This window comes from Corvus kubaryi, unplaced genomic scaffold (assembly GCF_017639235.1).
Source record: "Corvus kubaryi isolate FWS band 111438036 unplaced genomic scaffold, C.kubaryi_AGA036_p1.0 66, whole genome shotgun sequence".
Classification (NCBI taxonomy): domain Eukaryota; kingdom Metazoa; phylum Chordata; class Aves; order Passeriformes; family Corvidae; genus Corvus; species Corvus kubaryi.
This window is the reverse complement of record NW_024582054.1, coordinates 1,384,144-1,401,117: the sequence shown is the minus strand read 5'-3', so window position 1 is coordinate 1,401,117 and position 16,974 is coordinate 1,384,144. Positions and strand designations below refer to the sequence as shown.

At 37.8% G+C, this 16,974-nt stretch overlaps 1 protein-coding gene across 12 annotated transcripts in view; it reads right to left on the bottom strand.

Moving 5' to 3' along the window:
• Positions 1-16,974, bottom strand: part of NUMB (NUMB endocytic adaptor protein) — a 92,945-nt gene that overhangs the window by 7,553 nt on the left and 68,418 nt on the right. For 6 of the 12 annotated variants that reach the window (XM_042048020.1, XM_042048019.1, XM_042048026.1 and 3 more), the window contains exons 3-7: positions 15,160-15,234; positions 9,907-9,984; positions 4,478-4,552; positions 2,403-2,543; positions 720-921 (exon numbers count right to left, since the gene is read on the bottom strand). In XM_042048020.1, coding sequence (XP_041903954.1) covers positions 720-921; positions 2,403-2,543; positions 4,478-4,552; positions 9,907-9,984; positions 15,160-15,234 — 571 coding nt within the window. The remainder of the gene's footprint in view (positions 1-719; positions 922-2,402; positions 2,544-4,477; positions 4,553-9,906; positions 9,985-15,159; positions 15,235-16,974) is intronic. The other 6 variants (XM_042048024.1, XM_042048029.1, XM_042048025.1 and 3 more) reach the window with 2 other exon arrangements.

The window sequence follows — 16,974 nt, the reverse complement described above, 5'->3', positions numbered from 1 at the left end:
ATGAACAGTATTTATAATACTTATTTTTTGTTAGCTGTAGAACTGTAATAAAGCTGTAGGCTTTGTAATAAAACTTGAGTAAGAAGTTCTACTTTCACTTAATTTTGGAACACTATCTCATTCTCAAATCAGTTAGTTACTAATTTTGAACATAATTAATAATCAAAAAGCTGTGTTTTATGAGGAGGGAGTGGTTATTGTGGATTTTTTTTGGAAAGCACTCTGTGATTATCTGTTCTTCCCTCATGCAGTATAACTCTATACATACACTCTGAAACTGCCTTAAAAATCAAAATAAAAATACATTCTTTTCTAAGAAAAACACATATAATTTTCTGTTCATTTACCATAAGCATAAGACTGCATAAATGATTACTTTGTGTCTGGCAGGCTTGTTGTTTCTTTTTAACAATTTTCTAATAAGGCCTTTTATTATGGTACCTACAAGTGTTCTCTGCCATAAAGCAGGCTGACAAAACAAAGCAGAAGCAGCTTTCACATATGAAGCCACTTGCACCTTTTCTAGAAGACATGGGAAAATGCTGAGTGAATTTGGGAGCATTTTTCATCTTGTGAACTGACAAGGGTCTGGGAATATGATTTGAACATAGTAAGGCTCAAGAGGGGGAATGCTGTAAGGACATTAAGCTTCAATCCCTGCAGAGGCCTCAGTGCTGGTTCTGCTCGCTACAGATGATTGTTTAAATTGCATCCCGTACCTTTAGCATCCGGCATCTGTCTCATAATCTCCTCTCTCTCTGCTTGTTCAGTAGCTGTAGTGACCCTGAATGACCCCTCTCTAGTGAATGTGGTTCTGCTGGCATCAAAGGTGGCAGTCACTCCACACTCCTTCTCTCGCTTCTGCTTTCGCTCCAGGCATGCTGCAAATGCACAGCCCACGGCGTGACTCAACCTTTCCCCCTGCACAAGACAACATTGCATCACACAGTGACTGGAACAGAAACATACACGTGCTTCAAGCATCACAAACTGATAACCTGCCTTTACAAGATGAATCTAATTAAGGCATTAAAGAAAACTATTTTAATTGTATTTTAGCCTTAAACCTGGTACATCAATACTCCCAACTACTAATGCACAAGCCATGTTCAAGAAAGCCACCCAGGAATGAATAAGATTGTTGGATGATCTGTTTAGTTCAACTGCTACTAAGATGCCAGAGCAATAACGTGCCTGCACTGATCCCTTGCCTCTAGATACATCTGTGCACAAAGAAACTCTCATGAAGCTGTCTTAAGGTGTAAGTCCTGAAGGACAGGTAAGTGCTATTCTTGGAGAAAGTTTACAGAGGGCTCAGGGCAACACTACCCTTGTGTGCATCTGTGAAAGTTAAAAGTACAGTGTGACTACTCACACCTCAATGGTCCTGACCAAATGCACCAGTTAGAGTTAGGAGTGCCTAATGAAAAGCACTTCCATTATTCACCAGGTCAAAAGAATCCACTATCCAATAACTGTAAAAAGGAAATTCAAGTCAGAGAAGTCCAGCAACCCAGCTGATACAGCTGCTACAGCTGAATCAGAGGCACTATTGCTACCAGTAGCTCAACTCATCTATCATAATCAGTAGGTGAATTGACCTGTTATTCATAGATGAAAACAGAAATGTTCCAGCTCTAACATAATTTTAGTGGGAATTTCTTGTTGGAGAGGGGCCCCAACAATTTCTGACTTCATTGTTTAAAGAAAAATGATAAATTACCAAGCACCATTGCTCTGAACATGCAACAATGGGGAGTTCATGCAGTGAATTTGCATGAGGTTTCAAGCACTTTGTATAATATAGGCAGGATTCAACTATTAGCAGAGAGAAGAAAAGGCCAGATCAGGGAGTTAAATAACTTACCTAAGTCTACACAGCAAGAAACTGATTTTAAACCTACTCAAAACATTTTTGTCACTCAGAAGCAAATAGAATGCTAATTTAATTCAGTTTAGCTCCATCTCTTAACATTCAGATGACTTTTCCTTCAAGATAGCATTTGTGTACAAGTTGCTGCATTCATAACCAGTCTGTATTTACTCACTATGATTTTATCCTGAAAAAACTGTCATTGCTGTTTCAGTTTTTGGCTGTAAACATTTTCAGATGAGAAAATTTTCTGTCTATTCTTAGAAGAGTAGTTCCCTTCTGCTGGAGATTATCTGAGGCTGACTGCACTCCTTTCACACACAGGCTGAGCAGCATTTCTCTCCGTAAGACGGCACCACAGAGGGATGGCAAATAATTCAGATACAGGGAATTAGAATTAAAATAATTTTCAAGGATTAAGTAATATCTGGAGTCAAAACATACTGCAGTATTCCAGGTACTCAATTTTTCTGCCCTTTGCTTCTAGCTAAGAGCTGGGAGAGCTGGACACACACCATACTAAGCTTACCGTGTCCTTCACAGCCATAAAGCAGTGGCAGATCCAGCGTCTCGTTGTGCCATCTCGGCAGATGTATGAGAACGCCCGGTCAAAGTTCCTGTCTGGTGCGCAGAAAGAAACCTTCTCTATTGTCTGATCAACTATAAGATCCTAGAGGGAAGAAATCCCCCCCACAACAAAAGAATGTGAGGAAATACACTTGAACAAGTCATTGTCAGTAGTAATTGCACAAAAATGAGTTATACTAAAAAGGGGATAACCTGATGTGGCTGTAATTATCTGTCATCAGTCACCATTCAGAATCTGTTCCCAGTATGAAACAAAATGAAGAGATGACATTCTCCACCAGCCATCTTTGCCAGAGTTGTGCCAAGGCACCACTTAAGAATTTAGGGACCCAATGAATTCCTATGATCTCTCCTCTAGACTATGGAGGCACACGTTATTTTATTTGTACAGCAGCTCTGTATTCTTGCAACTAGAAAGTCTTCACTGTGGTTAAAACACAATGCTGACACTTAGGGGAGAGGTCTGCAAGTATGAAAAGGTCTAGCAGCTGCTACATAAAGAGCAAAAACTCATCTCCCAGTCAGCTAAGCAGGGATGCAAGAGAAAAGCACCAGCAGCATTGGTAGTACCAAACACTCCCTATTTAATCCCACAGATGGGAGAAGTATTTCTAAAAAGGAGATAGTACAGTTTAAGATTATGCCATCCTCATTAAAAATTAGTTTTTCAATATTTTTTCCAAATTGCTTCATTTGGTTGGTGCCTAGCACTTGGCACCTCTGCTGATGTATTCAGCCACCAGGAGGCAATAGTTTATTTTCTTTTTAAATCCTATACTTTTCATTACCTCCAGAGTCTGCACAACTTATTAAAATTCCATTTGAAAATACTGCATATGTGCAGCAACATTTCTAAAAATAATACATGTATTATTACTTTTAAATGAGGCAATCAGTAGACTGAATTCATTCACACCAGTATGTTTGTATTAGAAACTGAATTCTTGAGAGATAGCAACTTTAGCTCTGATGAACCATACCACTACAGCAGCCCGGGAGAAGTCTAACCACAAGCAGATATTTGACAGGCAGTTGCACTCCAGAGGGATATGAATTACCTCTGCCTGTCAGTGTTAGCTTGGAGAAATCATCTTTTAGGTTGAAAAAAGTAAATGTTAATTGATATGAATATAAAACAAACTATTTCAGACTGACAAGAGTTAAAACTGTTCTCATAGCCATGCCATCTTTTAAAATACTAGTGCACTTGTAGTGGTAAGCCTAAAGCTCTTATTTCTAATTGCCTACATCTACATAAAACCAAGAATCATTTGCTCTTACTTGGACACAGGTGCCTTGGTGGTACACAATGTGCTAATTCATAATAAAAAATTGTAATTTCACAATTAAAAACAACTGTAAAACAATCTAGAATCATGCCTCAAACATAGTAGTTTTCCACTTCAGACCAACATCTTAGATATTAAAGATTATTGAATTTGATATATGCAGTTACTATTTAGTTTGAGTCTGAAGGTACAATCTCCCTATTTAATTTACTCTGCATTTAATTTAATTTACTCCCATTTAATTTACATTGCATTTTGGAAGCTCTTGTTCATTCAGATCCATTCTAGGATTTGGATGCACTGAAAATTATATATATATGATTTTTATATATATATATATAGTATTGATTAATGTGAGTTTGCCTATATATTACTATTGCAACCTTTTGCAGTGGTGCAGAACAAAGTCCAGGGGCTCTTCAAGTCCACTATCAACAGAAGTTATCAGGAAAACAACAGTAAATGCAACAAAAAATATTCCAAGCTTGTGCTACACCTGCTACATTTTATAAAATGTGTCTTGAGAGTAGTGTAGAATTAACTGGGGAAAAAAATTAGCAGGTGTACATATGTTTACAAAACAATAAATTATTAAACTAAACTACACACTTCAGTCTTCCTTTCAAATACCAACATTCACAGTAACATAAAGATTGGTGTCCATTTAAAGATATAGCACATACATTATTAGAGAGGGATTTAAAACTTTTGCCCAGGGAAATCTAACCTTTGTTTTCTCATCTACAACTCTGAGTCCATCCGCCGAAACCCACAGGACTGCTTTGACGGCTTTCTTCCCAGACTTTCAAGAAAAGGAAAAAAAAAGGAAAGAAAAAAACAAAACAAAACAGTTTTACACCAACAGCTGATTGCTTCCCGCTTCCCCTCTCCAAGAACTATAACATTGAGTGTAGATGAAGTCCATGGTCAGTAGGGTGCCCAAAGCTCAATCCAAGTTGCAAAACATTAAGAGAACCAAGCCAAAGCCAGTATTTCAGAAACAGCACGTCGTGGGGATGGGGAGAGGGCACAGGACAGGTGAGGGAAAAATAAGGTGTACATCCACTGACAGTAAAGAATTCAAGACTGACCAAGTGGGTGAAGAATTCCACTAGTCAGAAGACACTCATTCATAAGGAGTTACACCACAGGTAGCTTCTTCAGCACAAGTTTAAACATAGGAAAATTCTTACCTGGTATTTCCACCAGCCCTACCCTCTGCCCCAATAGTCACATGGCAGAATCATAGCATCACCTTAAACCAGTGTTAAAAGCATCCCAAAATCATCAGTTACAGTGTAGTTTATTAAGCTCATAAGCTTAATGCTAAGATCAATCACCCAAATATGTTTCACTAATTTATTAAGAGCTAAATGTCTATTCTTGGGAGAGAGGTATAAAAATAGGATTTCTTAACCCTTTGGTGTGTATCTTGAAAAGCAGTGGTGTGTGGCAGGCAGATGCAGCGGAGAGCAGTCTGGCTTTTAGCCAAAACCTGACTGTGGGAACTTTCAGCCACCGCAACCAGAGGCTAAGTAAAAGTGGGAAATACAGGAAGGCTTCAGGAGCCACTTAAACTACAGATTCTTTCTAGGCTGTTTACTTTTCAAGGGAAAGTTACAGAAAACAGTATAAACACAATAGTCTTCTGAAGCTAATTCATTGAAAATAAAACAAGTCAACAATTTTACTGGTTGTTACAGAGAACTACTACTAGAAAAATAGTACCTTTTTTTGAGCATGTCACTTTAATTCACAATCCCCCTACTTCAGCCAGTTATTAAAATATTCTCTCCATGTGTTTTGAAGCACTGGGTTTACATAGTTTGTGGCTGCTAATGGCACCCACCAGAAACCACTGCAGGGAGTGAAGAAAGCAACAGGGGAAAGAAAAAAGGTGAAGGGATTTCAGGTAGTGGCTTCAAGCTAGAATTGCAACTATTTTATAATTTTTTAATAGTTTACTGCAGATGTATATACTCTATATTCTTACAGCAAGTAACAGAACAAGAATACATTCTGGCATAAGTTCCAAGTCTGCAATTTTAACACTGTAAGAATGAAATATCTTGGAGTGAAAAGTCTCCAATTATATCACATTGGTTTCATTCTCCAGAGAAAGCAGCAAGTGTGAAGAAAAAGGTGCTGGCAGAACTTCTGTTTGTTTCTTGGGGAGGAACTATCTGTCCCGATTTCGGAAGCAGCAATGACATCCTGAGCATTTTCAAAAAGCTTGGTGAGAACAGAGAATGGCACTGACTTGCACAGAAGAGCATTTAAAGAAAAAAAGAGAGAAAATAAGCACAGCATGAAAGCAAGCTACAGAGATGTGCTTGCAGAAGCAAGTTTCTAAATGACCATCCAGCCTGTTGGATACCCCAGAGAATGTTTAATTTAGATTCTGGAATGCCTAATGGAAAGAGTGCAATTCACAACAGAAAATATACTTAAATTTACCGTTATATGTGTAAGAAAATATTGCAGCATGTAAAAGTCACTTCTAATATTTTGTTTAAAAGGCAGTTAAGTATCAATACCCACAAAACATAGTCTGTATTTTCAATGCTCAGCTAGCTCCCACAGCCTGAAAGTACCTATTTTCCAAGACAAATGGTTTGTAGAGGTCTGTCTCCTTGAACTGTTTTAAAAAGAGTATTGGTTTTTTATAAGCTGTAAGTATTAAAAATCTTTATTTCAAGCAAATACAAACAATCAAGTGAAGAAAATGCCTGCAGGGAACTGTTTGGTCTAGATTGCCATCATTAGATTGAGAGATACACATCTTTCCCCAGCAAACAATAAAAACCTTGTCCCTACAGAAACTGTGAACAGTTCCTGAAGTTTGTATTAAAGCCAAGTTTAACTGAGCTGGGTACTTCACAAAGCAATGCTGATCCTTCACAGAGCTACTCACTCGCTATTTTACCAAATGAGGATTTAGAAATAGCTAACACATGGAACTCCATGTTTCTCAGAATAAAATGAAAAGGCTGAAGAACTTTCTAAGCCCTCTTTTCCCACTGAAACATTAAGTTCCACGTGCAAGATAACCAAAGATGGGTTCGCTACACTAAGAGAAAAAGAAAACTCACTTTCATCTCCCAATTCCTTCTTCTAGATTTATGGTGGATGCAGTGCTTTGAAGGGGCTTATGCTTATAGTTTATACCCCAAACCCACTGCTACTACTGCTGGACAATTAATTATTTTTACATTTACTGAATTCTCAGCTTATCTGTGCCTACTAGTGATATATAAAGGAACACACTGGTCCAAATGAGTTTCTATTGGATATACAAATCAAAGTACCACTCCCTTATGGGCGGGACATTGCCAAGTAAACAGTGATTACGGAGTAGATAGGAGCATTTGCACTATTGGCACATACTGGACAAAGATCAGACCAGCTGCAAGATACTGCACGGGAAGTGAACTCCAACGCAGGATCACAGCTTGTGTAACAAATACTGGAAGGTACAGGCAACTCCAAACAGAACAATTTAAAGCAAGAAGCCAATACCCACTGGAACAGGATGGTCTGAAATGTTGCTACCAAGGGACTCATCTAGATATCCAGATCAGTAGCTTGTCTTGATATTCTAGGGCTTTTAAATGACAGCACTGCCTGAGGAGAGCCATGTGTGGCATCGACTCCCAGGAGCCTCATTTGTCAGTGCTGAGTCAGCACCGATTGACACCTCACTGCTCAGCACTTCTGGGGAGGTCAGTTATCTGCTCCAGCACAAGATTCATTACTTGGACTCATTTCAGAGTCCTCAGACATCTCCAGGGTGGGCACTCATCCTAACACACAACGAGGCCGGAGGACAAAGCAGGTCCATGGCAGGTTGGGCACAATGGAAACCTCACTGACCAACTGGCAATGTCCCAGAGATGGGCATCCACCAAACAAAAAGTAGCTGCTTTGATACCTTACTATATTGCAAGGTGGAAAACAAAGTATTAAGGATGCCAGAACAGAAGTGGCCCAAAATGCATTTTTAAATACTTTTACTTTGTTTCTAGTATTTCTGCGTATTATATTTTATTCTATCCTGAGACTTAAGACATGGCTCTAAGAGGCACCTGGAGTCTGAGGTATATATAAAGAAAATTCTTCATTTCAGACTCTGTATAGACCACTGTGTGATGAGAAATACACACGCTCCGTGGAGGCAAAACATGAGAAAGATCACAAAATCTGTCCTACTACCCACTACAACAGAAAAGCTTTAGTTTTAAAAGGAGCTGCCTAAAAAGGCAGCTTATTTGATAACTGCAAAAGCCTAACCTGGAGCTATCAAGAGACATCTCATTTTCATTTAAAGCTGAAAAAAAGCATTTTCAATACTAACCACTTGAACATTTCCAGACACAAATCCATCATATTTACCTTTTACAAGGAGAACAATATGGACAGGGAAAGCAGCAAACATGTCTAGACTGACTTTTTGAAAGCTGCTAGTGTGTTTTAAACAGCTCTGCAGTTTGGAATATTATACTAATCCCAATGCAAGGCAATTGGACAGAAATTATAGATGAGACAGCCAAAAGATATTAAGAGCTATTAATAATTGAGAAATATTAATAAGAGAACAGCTGTCCCATTTTCTGCAGATTTCCCTAGATGTGAGCTCCTGTTGTAGGCCAAAGCTGTAATACAGGTACTGCCATACTGGAGCTGTGGGGATATCTAAACACTATGGATTTAAGTGGTTTCAGTGCTAATTAATGAAATTCACAGGCTGAAGTAGAAGTAGGTCCTTCTTTGTCAAAATATTATAATACAAGAGAAAGGAAATCTAAAATGCTGTGGCAAAGTACTAGACCTCATTAAATATCAACCAAGATGTAATAGGGAAGATGGCATATTTAATAATTTAAAAAGTCAAAGAAAGATTTTTACCTAAGTGCTATGCAAATACCTTTCCTTTTACATCTTTGCTTTCATATGTATCCTAACATAAGTTACTACCAACAAGCAGAGAGAACATATCTAATCAGGTTGAGGTGGGGGGCTGTTTGTTTTCAGTTTAGCACTTTGGGTCCAGTCTTTCTAAATTTCAGCTCTAAGATTTGATTTGCACACAGGACTGTTCTGATTAATCTGACCAATCTGCCATCTACTGTACTTTAGCCCCTCACCATCACTACACTTTGGATGTGTGCTTTCCCAGATCATAGGAAGAAACCAGAATTGGAGAAACAGATGTCCCTATGTGACATGCATCACTATCTGATTGAATGGTGAAAAAGGATCAGCTGAAAAAACATTACTTGCTCTCCAAGCAAAGTCAAAACCAATCCATGACCAGAGAATAATCTGCTTCAAAAGACACCAGCATGTATGAAAGTCACAAACCTGTTAGTTTCTATTTAAGCAAAGTTTCATTTTATAAGAAGATACTTCAGAAGCCATTATCTTAGATAACTCCATATGAAACCTGGATTTAAAGGTTTTACAGAAATTTTAAACACAGAGGTAGGAAACAGATGAGAGGTAAAAGAGAGAGAGATCTTTCTGCCTTGCAGAAAGGTATACAGCAGGAATAAAACCTCCCAGCCACCAGTGCAGCACATTCTTAATAAGGACAAAGAGTTGCTTCTCTTCTTATCTAAGACATGGTCCTTGTGAAAACAAGAGCAATGACAGAAACTGTAGATTGAGCTGAAATTAGGTAAACATAGTAGGTGAAAGCCTGATCTCATCTTCATATATCTTTGAATCAGGACTGTGCTCAAAAAAGGAAGGTTTAAGAGATGGCACCAATGCTAATATTTGGGGACCAATTCATGCTGCCAGGCAGCTGAGCATGAAGCACTTACAAGGCACAGACCTCAACTGTTCTGTAGGTATTTGCCCAGGTGATGTAGGTTGGTATAAGCTTAAGGGTTAAAAAAGAAAATTTTATTTTTTCAGCAACACCAAATCACTTCAGAACACTGGATTTCTGATACAGTCCACAGATACTTAAGTTTCTGTTTCAGGTTACTTTTGAAACCACATTCTTTCTTTGATCAAAATATTTCCAAGTCTGGTTTAGAAGCAAACATTCTGAAATGGATTAAGGAACCCTCAACACCCTGATTTTATGGCAGTGCTATACCAGGGATGTAACTCCTTATAGTGCAAGCACAAACAAGGCATTAAACTTACTTTTCCAAAGAAGCCTTTGAAGAACTTCCTTTCCTGGAGGAACAGGGGGGACAAGTCGAGCGCTATTACTGTAGGTAGCTAAAATGTCCCAGGGTTTTCAAACCAACAAGCACACACAAGAATAGGGTTTGGAGGGAAAGGAAGGGGGTTTTAGAGTTATCCATGAGAAGGTGCGACAGGCAAATGTGAAAATAATCCCATGAAAATGCAGATCAAAGGGCACACACACAATTCTAATGAGCTACTGCCCTGAAATTGGTGGAAAGAAGAAAACCTCAGCCCCAATTTCATGCAAAGTGGTTACTTTATTTTTACTCTCCCTTGTTTAGTCCCTTTTGGTTAGGTTACAAACCAAACTTGGCAGCAGACATGGTGGTTAAACAAGTAAAATACTGTACAGGTTCTTGTGAAATGCAAAGTTTTAACTCCAGAATTGCAGTCAAGTTTGCTCTGTACTGATCACTCTTCCCCAAAGCAAATGTTCTGTATGTTGGAGAAGCATGTATGGTTGATATAAAGCAGGGGTAAGTACTGCTGCATTTTATGCCATTTGTTTGTTGCCCTGGTTTACATCCTACTTTTATGCTTCACATCTTACGCAGTCTTCTCTGAAGAGCAAGGAATTTCATCTTAATCTTGTGGTGAAACTAAAATACAAATGAGACCTCTTTCTCTAAAGCCTTCCAAGGCTTTATGCAATATTTATACAAATACTAGTTATTCATCCTACAACTCTGAACTGATTGGTAGAACAGCCTTTAAAATCAGCTCAGGCAGGCAGAGACAGTTAGGCAAGTGCAAAGATACCAAAAGCTGAACTACAGCTTCCTAAATTTCTTCAGGAAAGCGATTATACTGATTGCCCAATCCACATTAAGAAAATGCCAGCACACAATTTTAAGCATATTTGCATGCAGTTTAGTTTACTAGCTTTATTTTGTTACCAGACTATGGAAAGTAAACTACATGAGAGAACACTTCATCAGGCCTGGTGCTCTGCGAGCACAGCCATATGCTGCTCCGCGTTTGAGGGAAGCCAGTGTGAAGCATAGACCTGTTCCTGCTATCTTTCCAAATTGCTTCACTTGTAAGAAAGCTCTGCTATAGCAGTAATGAGGAGGAGGTGGAGAATTGCAGAACAGACAGGGAGTGTCTCTGTGACGGCCCCTGACCCCATATTTACACTGTGCAATCCCAACGTGTTCATCACTGATACTATTATATTAAAAGTATTGCCACAAATATCCTGAGGCAGTGTCAGGAGAACTGATTGATAAACAAGGTTACATTTAAATCAAAGCTATGGTTCTGACACAAGCCAACAAAATCCAGGAAACACCAAGTTAAGGAGGGAGTGTCAGTCTCAACTTCGCGTTTCCTGGCCCTGCTGGTGTGTCCCTCTCTGCCCAATGTCCTTCCACAGAACATTTTACCAAGTATCTGTAACATATTTATGTCAACTCAGACACTGTATAAAGAACATCTCCAAGCTCAGTCAGCTGAAAAGCTTAAGAATTTTTGGAGGCAGGAACAGTTATGTATTTGGACAGGATATGCTGAACACTAGGAGGGGAACTAATGAATTAATCACAATGTAGTGTACATAATGAGAAGGGGTTGGATGCTGCTGCCAAGTTGAGCAATGACTATTGCATTACACTAAAAAACAGCTTTTTAAAGACAGCAAAAGCTAAAGAGATTCACCAGAAGCTACCTCATTTTTAGGTAATGGTTAATTTTGCTCTCAGAAAAATGGTTGTTAAACAAGATTATTCTTTAAAATAAACTAGACAAGGTTAATGGAAAAGGCATCATGCAAAATGGGTTTTAAACAACACTAAGTTAATGTAGTTTAGAGATAACTAATGCACTTTTTAAAATATTAAATTATGTCTCTTTACCTGCTAAAACAAGAACATATATTAAAACAAATGCATAATTTAAAACAAAAAGTGGCAAGTTAGAAACCAATACTATAAACTAAAGCCGATTTAAAATCAAAATATGACATGAGAGAGTACACTTTTTTTCATATGATGTTCCCACACCTGAGTAAAATGCACTTAAGGCCCTTAAAGTTACTTTCCAGTTGGCACTAAATATTTGCAATTTGGTGAAATGGCTCTGAAGAAACCATTTAGAGCTTCATGTCCATCTACAAGAATCTTATCAGATATTAAATGTATACAAAGATAGCAATATACCTCTACTAAGGCAATAATGTAAGTTCCATTGGTAATATTCTTTTAAGGAAACATGCGAGTTCTGTTGATAATATAAACCCATGTTAATAATAGACTAATAGCTGAATACATGGGTTTCTGATCTATTAATGAGACTGTGATGCCATTTCATCAGACAGAAAATTACAGTATTGTTGGTGTGCAGTTTCAGAGCTCGAAAACTGTAACAACAGAGTACAGTGTGGGTGAGGGATTCTTGAGCTAGAAGTGGCTTCTTGTACTCAGCTGTCAATTAAGCAACATCTGAATAAAATGCTCACCATCAATTGTTTGCAAGTTCTGCAAGATGCAGTGCTCAAAAAGCAATTACACCACATTAAAGGAGCAGGTAATAAAAAAATCCCTGAAAGGTTATTTCCCACAATAAAGAGACAGAGATATTTTTTGCATCTTTTCTTTCAAAAAGCAAAGCAGTAATTAAGCTATTCCTAAAGTCAAGATTAACACGGTTCTGTATTCTTCTTTGCAAATTCCATAAAATGTTTTAAAATCCAGTAATCAGTCCTATAAAAGAAAAGTCTTCAGGTCCCAAAATGAATTGCCAACTGCTCTACAACAAGAATTAAGAGGCAAAAATGTATCTATTAAAATAAGAAAAGACAGAGAGAACTTAATTTTTGGAAGCTACAGGATACAAATATTTCAACAATTCTAATTTTTAATGACTGGATTTATAAAACCTACACCTTACTTGCAGAGAATAAAGTTTAAAATAGACCACATACACTTCAATGTCATTTAACCACTTTAAAAGTGAAGTCCAATTTCCCTTAAGCTAGTCTTCCAGTTTGAGCACTGCAGCTCAAGCTTGTAATTCTTTCAAAACCAAGAGAAAGCCCATCAAAATAACTACATAATATGAAAGCAAGAGACTACCTGAAGAACAAACTGTTTTCTTACCACATTCCTCACATGCTGAAATATCACCCAGTGTTTGGCTTCTGCTAAATTAAGAGAGTGTCTCATACAGAAAAGAGCCTCCAGGAATGGTGATGTCCTAAAGAAATGCCCCTGGTTTAAAACCCATGTGCTGGGGGTGAGGGGCAGGGCTTGAATTGCAGTGAGGAGCTCCAAATTAACCTCGGATCTGATAGAGTCTAACAACTAAAGCACACAAAGTAGTTTCAGTAATCTGAATCTTCCTCTTGGGGCCCAAAGAGAATTTCACCTCTACTTCTCAACTTCCAACACTGACAAAGGAGACAAATAGCAATTGTAAGAGATGCACACCTGTATCTGGTGTACGTACACACATCAAACAGCAGAAGAAATCAAAATTATCTAAAGAAAAATGTTAATTTAAGAGAATGGGTAAATTCATGCCATCCACAATTTGGAATAATGACATAACATGGAATAGGGAAACTTTACTATTTACTTTCAGAAAATGCTGACCAACTGTAAAAATTAGATATCCAAGTCTGACACTTGAATCAATCATTCAGGTGATCAAGAATCACAGTCCTGGAAATCCAGATTCCAGAAGAAACTGGGTGCTATGCTTTTACTATGTCTCATTAATTATAGGCTTAGCTACACTTAGCTGGCTTGTGGACTTGTAAGATTTTTATAAACTAGAGAACAGCTACTTCATAGCATAGCTCCACAGGGGAGAGAATGAGAGAAGTTGCATGAAGTAGATATTGCAGTGCCATTTGGTGTGCTAACAGAAAGTATTCTGAGAGAATAAAAATCAGAAAGAGACAAAAATGGATGCAATTGATTATGCGGTCAGTACTTGCACTTTTAGGTACGTAAACTAAATCCACAGGACAAAGAAACTAATTTTTATTTTGTGTGGCCCTTTTTAATAAAAATCAATCACTAATCACTGTGGACTGAATGGGAACAGATGGGATGTGGCTTTAACAGGTTACTATACATTAGCTAAGAAAAGAATGAAAAGACTTGATTTTAATCAGAGCACTAAACCAATTCAAACACTTTACAGCACAACAGAAGGCAGAAAAGATAACCTATAATCCTCTGCTGTGTGGTAGGAAGAAGGGATAAACAGGTTTAGATGGAAGCCATTTGAGCTCTCAGACTTGGTGAGGAAAGACAAGGGATGTCCAGTGGCACATATTTTAAGTCAGTAGAAGTGCAGAAGAAGGGTTTGACAGACTTGTAGTAATCTCGTTGAGCTGCAAGGATACAAAGGTTTCTTCCACTAAATGCATACTGAAGAATGTAGATAGATAAAACATACAAGAGAAGTGATGACAAGGCTTGCAGTTCTCCATCTCTATTCAAAATTCAAGTTTTTCATGTCCTTTCTCCTGTTCTTTTCAATGACGTTAAAGCCTCAGTTCCTTGACAGACTGATCACTGCCTTTCTGGAGTTTGCTATTTCCGCAGGATTTTGTGGTAGTATTACTGCAGGAAAGAGATGACGACCTCTTCAAATGAGCCACAGAAATACAAAGAGCTTTGAACGAGTGCCATTTACAGGAGCAAACGTTCACAGAAGCCAAACTAAGAGCAGCCCACTTCATGACATACCAGAATTAGACAGCCTTCAGGCCACTTTGAGCAGATGCAAGCCAGATTATTTCATGCATGACTACAATGTTGCAGTGCATTAGAAAAAAAAGCATCCTAAAACAAGTAATATTTTTTATAATAATGGTGAATTAAGTCACTATTAAAGTGGCAAGCAACATAGGGAAAGAGAGAGAGGGGGAGAAGAAAAGAGAGAGAGGGAGAAGCTGTTAAAAACCAATGGTTGAAGTCCCATGTGGGTACCAACTTAGCCTGAAAGGTCACAGAGAATTTTTACACATTTGTTTTGCAAATAGTTTCTGCAAGTAGAAAGAACAGTTGTAACTCTCCCTCTCATCATCAGATTAGCATGTCCCCCCAAGAGCAGCAGTGCTCTCAAACTGGCCAACTGTTACTCCTAACATGGGTCAAAAGTTCAGTCTTTAGCTGGAGCACTGCTGCCGAACAGACCTTTCCAGTAACGCTCACAGCCCCAGTGCCAACTTTTTCATTAAGCAAATATACATACAGATTTCAGCCTCTTCACAGCATCTTCACAGATATGCATTCCTCTGGATTCATCCACTTCGACGTGTCCCAAGTACTGCAGGAAAAAGTATGGGGAGAAAAGCTTAATAGCAGCTCCTTAAACTCCCTGGGTTTTGATGAATCCAAGCTCTGAATTCATCTCAGTACAGCTGATGTGATAGACATTACCAGCACTTTGCCAGCCTTCTTTTGAACATGCATTTGAAGATTTGACTGTGTACATATATGGGGGCACCAGCATCAGGAGAACAGTGTAATACAACTAGAAATTTTGAGGGAAAGACAGACTTTCCTTCCTTAGGGGAAAACACGTAATTGAAAAGTATTAAAAACTGTATTTTCCTGCTTATTCATCATGAGCTTTAGTAATTTTTTTTACTAGCATAACATGAAAACCTTACATCAATATAGAGATGATGGTGAATAAATTATTTTTTAATAATGATAAATATATTTAGTATTGAAAACCGAATTACACTACACAGTAAGATGACCAAATATTTTTGAATGTTAATGTCCAAATATGAGAAATTTGCCCACTACCTCCTTTCTTAAAATTGTAAACCAAAATTGTTTATCTTCATTACAACAACAGGCTGTTATGTGGATACTGAGACATTCATCATTCTTAAAAAGAGGGGGGTAAAAAAAAAAACAAAACCAAAAACCAACAAAACCAAACGTGTTTTCTACGTATTCATCTTACCAAGCACTACTTAAAAAAAAAAACCCTAGCTACACATCGGTGAATAGAAACTTCCAAGTTTCAAAGCTTTTAAATTTACAACCCAGAATATTAGTCTATAGAGAAAGCAATTACAAGAAATATGTCAGAGTGTAGTGTTCAGGGTACTATGGATAGTTTAATTTCACACTCTACCTTTTAGCTTTAATTTTTCCAATTTCCCTGCCTTTTCCAATCATAGTTCTTTTTGATAGTGAAAGGAAGTGTTCTCTCAGAAAAATTCATATCCTTATTCAAAATACTTAACTCTTGAAGAAAACAAGAGAAACTATCAAAACCTTTCTGAAGTTTTGTAATCAGAGCTACAGGTGAAACAAACTTTCCCCAATTTACTTGCCATTATAAGAGTTGTATGCAATTTGGCATTTAGATTCTAGGCTAGCTAGAGAGTGAATAAGTGGTTTTAAAATATCAGAATCAAGGCTTATGTAATTTAATGCAATAGTAAACCCAAGTTTAATAACCTATTAAGAAGTTGCACTCTATAACAGACTATTCTGTCATGAGTCATTTCAAATCTCTTAGATTTTCTTTCATTAACTAGGATACTAGACTTAGCTAGATAGACAAAAAAAACACTTCACTCACAGCACCATATTGAAGCACCCTTAGATGAACAGATTCAACTATATGGAGAAAATCAAGACCATTTCAAGGATTTAAAAGAAATTGGAAAGTTGAGGTTTTTTTATGCAAGGCAAGGTGCTCCAGAAGAGGAGCAGATATCATTACACTGCTGAAAGATTTAAAATATCTTAAGTGACAGAGAGCTTCAGCATTAAATCTCACTATGCGGCATTTTTTTTTAAACAGAGTTAAATGTGGATGAAACAATTCTGGAAGAATTTCATTTAAATCAGCCCTCACAGCTGGAGAACAGCTTGAAAAATAAATGGCACTGAAACTAGAAGGTAAATAAAAGAGATCTGACTCTTTAGAGCTTTTTCAAAATGAGCTCTGTGAGGCTGAGGCTTTATAATTGAATGCTGGAGCTGCCAAAACCGCAACTGTACTCCCTCAGTTGAGCTTGCTGAACACTTGTGCAACATC